Source organism: Marmota marmota, unplaced genomic scaffold (genome assembly GCF_001458135.2).
Source record: "Marmota marmota marmota unplaced genomic scaffold, marMar, whole genome shotgun sequence".
In the NCBI taxonomy this organism is placed as follows: Eukaryota; Metazoa; Chordata; class Mammalia; order Rodentia; family Sciuridae; genus Marmota; species Marmota marmota.
The window spans coordinates 7,221,318-7,228,927 of NW_026000130.1; the positions used below are offsets into that span (position 1 = coordinate 7,221,318).

Here is a 7,610-nt window from a genome sequence, read left to right on the forward strand (position 1 = left end):
GCAGGAGTTAGGCGGGGCTTGGAGGCGGTTTCACGGGTGGGTTAAAGAGCGCGCTTCAGGACTGGCTAAGCGTGCCGGAGAAGGTTCAATGGCTTTGCAGGGGCTGGCGGCCGAGTTTCTGCAGGTGCCGGCGGTGACGAGGGCCTACACCGCAGCCTGTGTACTCACCACAGCCGCCGTGGTGAGCAGACTGGGCGTCGCTATAGTTACCGACCCTGGAGGGGAACGAGGGGGTTTTAGGGAAGGTAGCCAGGGTTAACGGCGTGGATCCGGGGACAACCCCTGATGTGCCCCTGGTTCCACAGCAGCTGGAGCTTCTCAGCCCCTTCCAGCTCTACTTCAACCCGCATCTTGTGTTCCGGAAGTTCCAGGTGAGGCCGCCGCGTCCCTTGCACCTGCTGGCCTGGCCCCACCTTCCCCACGCCTGACTACCCTTACTCCCTCCCCCCCCCCCCGCCACACCTCGTAGGTCTGGAGGCTTGTCACCAACTTCCTCTTCTTCGGGCCCCTAGGATTCAGCTTCTTCTTCAACATGCTCTTCGTGTATCCTATGTCGCAAGGATTTGGGCAGGGTATGGGGGCGGGGACCCTGGGCTGGGAGAGGGGAAACTGAGGCTAGGTTGTAGGTGGCACTTCCTATACAAACGCTGCAGGTTCCGCTACTGCCGTATGCTGGAGGAGGGCTCCTTTCGCGGCCGTACAGCTGACTTCGTCTTCATGTTTCTCTTCGGTGGCGTCCTGATGACAATATCCTTCCCACGGGCTCAGGAACCTCAAGCCACAACTCCATGAGGTCTGGCCTATGTTGACTCTGGTGCTTGACGTGACCGCCTGGGGCCAAGGAGAAGGCACAGTCATTTACTTCAGTTTAGGATGTTATTTCGCTGCCATCTTAATTGGAAGGCCGGGTGGGGTGTTGGTAGCTCTGAGCCCTGAATGCAGGTATCCAGGAGAAATGGGCAGTGGTTGGAGCCTGGGATGAAGGGGATATTGTCTTGATGGGGAATGAACAAGAGCAACGAGGGAAGGGGATCCAGTGGAAGGACTCTGGGGGCTAAGGAAGTCAGAGAGACCCTGGATGTAGCTGAGACTTGTACCAAGTCACCTTGACTCTGGTCCAGCTGCTGGGACTTCTGGGTAGTCTGTTCTTCCTGGGCCAGGCCCTCATGGCCATGCTGGTGTATGTGTGGAGCCGTCGCAGCCCTGGGGTGAGAGTCAACTTCTTCGGCCTCCTCACCTTCCAGGCACCATTCCTGCCCTGGGCGCTCATGGGCTTTTCACTGCTGCTGGGCAACTCAATCCTTGTGGACCTGCTGGGTGAGCCTGCCTGTCCTTTCCACTGCCCCAGGTTGGCTGGTCCTTTCTGGACATGCTGCTCTGCCTCAGGGCATCCTCTCCTACTTCTACTGGTCCTCTCAGCCACAGCCCTCCCAGCTCCTCAGTTCTTACAACCCCTCATGCGGCATCTTCAGGGTTGACCTGCTGATGCTTGGGTGGGTCCTGCTGGGGGAGGGATGGGTAGGTAAGGAAGAGTTCTTGCTCCATGGTTCATGCTCCCCTAGTGTTCACAGGCCCTCCTTTTCTTCCCCGGGTCCTGCTCACTTCTAGGCTCCTTAAGCCTGTCTCTGGGCTGGCAGTTTGTACAGGACATTGGGGGGTGCCCATGCTCTGAAGCCTGGGGTCACTCTGGGCTGTGTAGGGTGGCCTCTGACATTCTGTGGCTTTCTCAATAGGGATTGCTGTGGGCCACATCTATTACTTCCTGGAGGATGTCTTCCCCAACCAGCCTGGAGGCAAGAGGCTGCTGCTGACACCCAGCTTCTTGTGAGTGCTGGAGATGACTGCATACCCCTCTTTTCCCATTCCCTCCCTTCCCTTCAGGCAACTTCCACGCCCTTGGAGACCTGTGCTGGCCTCAGCTCTCTGTGGATCCCTCCCCACAGGAAGCTGTTACTGGATGCCCCTGAAGAGGACCCCAATTATCTGCCCCTTCCTGAGGAGCAACCAAGACCCCATCAACCACACCCACAGCAGTAAGCCCACCCTGGGCCAGTCTGACTCTTGTGGGAGGCCTCCAACCTACCCCTAACCACTGCTTGCAGTAGAACCCATCCTGGAGTCTGGGGCCAGGATGAAAGGGCTCACCTGAATAAACAGCCTCTGGAAGCACCTGCAGCCTCTGGAAGCACAGCACTGGTACCCCCTGTCTCAGCCAGCCACATCCTCTCATCCCTTTCCATGCCTGCCCTCTTTGCCCAACTGAAGGTGGTAGGACAGGGGGCCCAGAGAGGGCAAACAATTTGCCCATGGATGCCCAGCAGAGCTTTGAGCTCACAAATGACAGACTCAGGGTTACTGTCCCAGCCCTATCAGTGCCTTGATGAAGTCTTAGGGCAAGTCCTATCTCCCTGGGCCTCTGTTCCCTGCTAATCAAGGGAGTTAGCTAGACCTTAATGGCTGGGGCAGGACACAGCCTAGTCTGTGGTGTCTGTAGGCTCATGTCCACCTGGCCTTTCTCATCCTCACCAAAAACCTCAACAAGTGGACCTCATTTTCTAGCAGGTGAACTGAAGGCTTTATGAAGTCAGGTGCAGAGTGCCAGGACTGTGTCTTCTGCCTCTTCTGTGACCCCAGAGCCTAGAAAACTTTTCCATTTTCAGAGTCCTATGACTGGCTCAGACACAGACCTCTGGGGAATTCTGTCCCTACCATTTAGGCCGAGAATCTAGGTGAGCCTTCTCTGACCCCATATCTCCCCATATCCTCTGAATGTGTACACAGATGCTGGCCAGGTTTCCTTGTTGCTGTACGCTTGCCCATCTTATTTGTGGATGCTCAGTACCACAGGGGCTTCTCCAGCCACAGGCAGTTAGTCATTTACATTGTAATGAAACTATTCCTCATGAGTCTGACCTCAATTTTGTAGGAAAATTGATAAAGTAGCAACTCTTGCATTAGGCTGGAGGTACTCAAAGGGTCCAGAAGCAGGTAGGACTTGGTGCACTAGTTCTTCCCAGGAAAGTGGGCCTTTCTGTCCAGCAGAGTAAGGCAGCTGGGGTTGTTTCTACCTTACCAGTTATAATGACACAGGGCTGCCACCAGCCTCAGCAAACCCCTTAGCAATAGAGCTTGTTCATTTCCAGGCCAAATGGGCCTGGAATCTTGCACTTTGTTGACGTTCTCCCAGTAAAGCCTGTATGCTCTTGCTGTTTCTGGTGAATTCTACTCTTGGATAGGCTCTGCCAGAGAAGGTGAGAGGAGAGCTTTACTCAGGTCACAAGCTGCTCTCCTCCCCAGGAATAGTCATGCTCAAAGCCCCAATCCCTACTCAAGAGCTCTACCTCTGGCCTGCACAGGCTGAGGCTGAAAGCCAGGTTGCTTGGGGGCACTATCATGTGCCCAGGGAAGACAACAGTCTCTGACCTGCCCCCAGCCCTGCCCTGGCAAGGAGAGGACCTGCCAGCAGCCAAGGGTGGCAACTGCCCAGGTGGTTGGGGTCTGGGGTCATTGTTTTTAGTAAGACTGAAGCTATGTGCCCAGTTTGCCAAGCAGTGCTTGGCTCAGCAAAGAGATCCACATATGCCATCCTCATGGTGCCTCAGTCATTCTTTAGAATGGGTATAATTCCATGGTTACAGACAAGGTATGGTACAATAATCTAATCAGAAGCACAATGGGGAGGGGGGGCTGTGAGTTGGGTCTCCTCTGTACACACCATATCAACCCAAAAAGCTAGCACTAGGCTAGGTATGTTACTCACATTCCTCACAATAGGCCTGGCTCAGGCTACAGGTGTAGACAGACCCCAGTTTAATGTGTGCCCTGGAGTTGTACACATAAAACAGGAGAGCTGCACTTCTTTTCTAAGGCCAAGTGAAGACAGCAGGGGCAGGTATCACTGGAAGATAGCTGAGCCCCTCCCCAAGCCTCACAATCACACTTCTCCTTTCTCTTCCTCTATAAGGACATGCTGAGCATAAGTGTCCAATAAGAAGCTGAAAGGATCAAAGAAAAGTGGATTGGGCTCTGCCTCAATGGTCTTAGAGGGTGCTGGGGTATCTTGAAAGTGGAGTTCTATTAACCTCCATCTATCATCTACCTGGGAATTGGAGGCAGGGAAGGGTAAAGCTTGGCATGTCAGCCTAGGTCACATACCACCCTCTTCCTCTAAGTCTGCTTGGTCCTACTCCTGGCTCTCCCATTATTTTTATGCCAAGACACTGAAGAAACTGAACATGACCTATTGCCTTTTATTTAAAAAGTGTTGCTAGCCCTGCTTGGGGCTCCTATACAAAAACAAAACAACCCAAAACGAAGCTTCTTCCTGACCCCAGACACTGGGGGAGGGTGTTGGGAGGACAGGACTGGGGCTCAGCAAATGGAATGTGTGCTGGGGGAGGGCACCTGGAGGCCTCCCACCTCTGCAGCCCACCCCACCCCCTGTCCCTTGGGATGGCACCGGGTTGTCTCCTTGCCAGAAGAGGAAGGAGAGAGGCAGTCCAATCTTCTGAGATGCTCCGTGGGAGCCAAGCACCGATGGGCTGGTCACCAGGCTGGGGCAGTATTGGCAAGACGTCTCATCCGCCTAGAGGAGGGGAGGGGATGGTCAGCTGGGGCTAGTTCCAGCTCCCAGCCTTCTCTTGGCTTTGCCTGTCTGCTATGCCCGCCTCTCCAGGAACCCTGAAATCTGCTCTGGCTGTGGTCAGATCTGACTGGAAAATTTGCTTTTATTTTCTGCTGGGGAACCCATCCTGGGGGACAGAAGAGGTCTCAACACCCAGGAACCTTCCTCTAGCAACATAGGTTGCTTCCAGAGCCCACAGATCACAGGGGAAGGGTACCTTGTGTTCCTGTCCTGGTCTCGGATCTTTTTTTCCATTTCAGCATCAGTCAGGGTCTCCAGCAGTGGGCACCACTGATCAGCATCACCCGTGTTCCGGATAGCAATTTCCACCGTGGGTAAGGGATTCTCACTGGGGAGGGGAGGCAGTGAAAGGAACAATGGTCAATTCACAGAATAGGGAAGTCCCCAGAAACCATTGTTCTCCCATACCCCAGCCCTCCAAGAGGTGGCCAGCACACAGCATAAAAGAGTAGGTTTTTTCTTACTTCTCACTTGCCTCTGCTACTAGGCCCACACAGGGACCAAGGCCCATTTCTGTGTCCTCACTCCTCACAGCAGCACTGCTGATAGGGGAAGCTGGGGGATACGCCTGTCACCTGAACCTCAAGGGAGCTGCTGGAGACACCAGGGCCTCCCCCAGCAATAATAGGCCCACGACCCAGCAGCCTCTCTTCAAAGTCAACTCTCAACAGTTCCTTTGCTTCCTCACCATCACTGTCTGAGAGACTGGGAAGGGGGCTGCTGGCTGTGGAAGTAATTTCCACTGACAGAAAAGTGTGGACTAGGCCAGGCTACTGTCACTGGACCATAGCTGGAAGTCCGAGGCCTGTTTGTCCTACTCTGTCCAGTGCAGTAACCCATCAGAACCCACTGATCAAGGAGACAGCATGGAGGGTGGAAGGAGGAGGCCTCTGCATCATTAACTGAGGGCTGCTGGGCAGGGCTGATCACTCTTGAGTGTTCTACTCACTTGCAGCTTAGCACACTTCATGGGTCCACATTAAGCCCCAGAGAAACTAGCTTACTTGCTTACAGCCAGACAGTTGGCTGCCAGAACTGGAACCAGAAACCATATCCTCAGACCATGCCCAACCCTATAATCCCTCAGAGAGCCCAGCTCCACCCTGAGGGGCTCCCTGTGCCCTCCTCTGGCCAAGTGGGCACAGAAGTAGGGGTGGAGTCAGCATGGGCAAAGGTTAAGAGGGCACAGGGTTATGCACATGGGAGCACTTGGAGAGGGAAAGGTATGGCTGAGCTGCTGCCTCACTGGGCTTTGGTTTTCAGATTTGCAACAGGAAGCTAAGAAGTTACTCACGTGTTGCACTGAACCCCTGGCCTGGCAGAAAGACTCAGAAGAAAGCCCTAACCATAATCTTCTCCTTCCCTTCCTGGCCTTCCCCTTACTACTCTGGCCTTCTAGAGTCTTTTGCTCTCTCTAGCTGAGTGGTCTCCCTACCCTATTCTACCATAATCCTACCCACCCGCAGCATGCCACTATGCAGTGCCCATCAGCTTTAGGAGGAGCAAAAGGCAGGCAGGGTCCCAGGAGGTGCCTGGCAGACACTAATGGCTAAAAGAGAACAGATCCCTGGCAGTGCTGCTTGGGTTTTCATGCAGAATATAGGAACAATATCTAGTGCTGTAAAGGGTTGTTGAAGGATTATCAACAACATTTTTTTGTGTGTGTGGTGCTAAAGATCGATCCCAGGGCTTCCCACATGCTAGGCAAGTGCTATACTACTGAACTGAATCTCTAGCCCCAAGGATTATTATTATTAAAGTAACCAACATCCCTCCATCAAGGGAACTTCATAGGGGCCAGGCACCTTCTCAAATGGCCTCCCTGAAGATGATATGATTGATCAGCTGCAGAGAAGCATTCCCCTAGGGCTGAATGCAGAGCCATGGCCCCTCACCAACACACCAGCCAACACACACCCTGCACTGGCAACCAAGGACCCATTATGGCCTGGGAAGGCCAGGCTGGGAGCCATTCTCCCTAGCTTGGAGAGGGGAGAGGAAGGTGTCTCAACGACCCTGGGCCCTCCTGCCTGGGTCTAGGGTGTTGTTTGAGGCTAGTACCACAGACCAGAGCTGCCCTGGCCCCAGAAGAAATGGGCCTGACCTCTTGCTGAAGCTTAGCCCATGGGGCCCATGAGACCTAGAGGCCAGGAAGCCTGAGCACATGCTGGTGACTCAGAGGCCTAGGACCTGGCAGCCCTCACCCTTGTGGTCCCCTAGGGCTAACTCCTCCTCAACAGCTTGGTTTGGCAATCCAGGAATGCCTAGCCACAAACCCCAAACATCATCCCTCACCTCCAGGGCTCCTGGCTATCTTCCTTAGGAGGGCAGACATGAAAAGCACCAAGCCCACGCTGAGGAAGCAAAACATGTTTTCCTCAGAATTTAAACAAGAGCTGATGAGCAGACCCAGAGGCTTCTTTGTTTACGTCCCCTTTACTCTGGGAAGATTCCACTCCAGTGGGTTTATTCTAAAATAAGAATTGTTCCAGTCAACCATGTAAGGATGAGCCTGGAGGCGGCACTAGACTGTCTCAGGTTTGGGGGGACATGCAGGCAGAGAGATGCTTCCCTGAGTTCCAAGAAGTTTGGGCCCCTGGGAGACTCCCATTCCTCCTGAGAAAAATTCTGATTCATGGGCTTTGAGGCTGCCAGGGACTCTGGATGTTCCTTTCATTCTAAAGTGTCCAGGTGGTGGGGACAAAGACACCCAGACAGGAGGGCCTTGCCTGAGGTCATAGTGGGACTGATGCTCCTTGAGTAGCTTCAGGTTTATTTTCAATGTGATCTCACTTTTGTGACTTCATATAACAAAACAGGCTCTGAAGCTGGGCATGGTGGCACATGCCTGCAATCCCAGCTACTTGGGAGTTTGAGGCAGGCAGATTGTGAGTTTAAAGCCACCAACCTGGGCAATTTAGTGAAACCCTTTCTCCAAAAAAAAAAAAAAAAAAAACAACAAAGG

The 7,610-nt window shown here is 53.6% G+C and overlaps 2 protein-coding genes across 6 annotated transcripts in view; one reads left to right on the plus strand and one right to left on the minus strand.

Annotated features, from left to right (window-relative positions):
- Positions 1–2,170, plus strand: Derl3 (derlin 3). Of its 4 annotated transcripts, none has more exons than XM_015500336.2 (7): positions 5–181; positions 306–371; positions 470–543; positions 654–747; positions 1,122–1,317; positions 1,734–1,824; positions 1,944–2,170. In XM_015500336.2, the coding sequence occupies exons 1-7, from the start codon at positions 89–91 to the stop codon at positions 2,035–2,037; spliced, it is 708 nt and encodes a 235-aa protein (XP_015355822.1). In that variant the 5' UTR covers positions 5–88; the 3' UTR covers positions 2,038–2,170. The 4 variants fall into 4 exon arrangements, with proteins under 4 accessions (XP_015355824.1, XP_015355822.1, XP_048641019.1 ...); XM_015500337.2 differs by having other exon boundaries at positions 18–181; positions 309–371; XM_015500338.2 differs by lacking the exon at positions 1,734–1,824 and having other exon boundaries at positions 1–181; positions 1,122–1,208; positions 1,882–2,170.
- A 2,066-nt stretch (positions 2,171–4,236) lies between these two features.
- The window catches only part of Smarcb1 (SWI/SNF related, matrix associated, actin dependent regulator of chromatin, subfamily b, member 1), a 32,449-nt gene continuing 29,075 nt past the window's right edge, over positions 4,237–7,610 (minus strand). For both annotated transcript variants that reach the window (XM_015500335.2, XM_015500334.2), the window contains exons 8-9: positions 4,842–4,973; positions 4,237–4,585 (exon numbers count right to left, since the gene is read on the minus strand). In XM_015500335.2, the coding sequence (XP_015355821.1) occupies positions 4,546–4,585; positions 4,842–4,973 (172 nt within the window). In that variant the 3' untranslated portion in view covers positions 4,237–4,545. The remainder of the gene's footprint in view (positions 4,586–4,841; positions 4,974–7,610) is intronic.

Coding starts and splice junctions, on each gene's coding strand:
- Derl3 (XM_015500336.2), top strand. CDS start 89: ATGGCTTTGCAGGGGCTGGCGGCCGAGTTTCTGCAGGTGCCGGCGGTG. Junction 1,318..1,733: donor AATCCTTGTGGACCTGCTGG/GTGAGCCTGCCT, acceptor CTTTCTCAATAG/GGATTGCTGTGGGCCACATC. Junction 1,825..1,943: donor CTGCTGACACCCAGCTTCTT/GTGAGTGCTGGA, acceptor CCCTCCCCACAG/GAAGCTGTTACTGGATGCCC.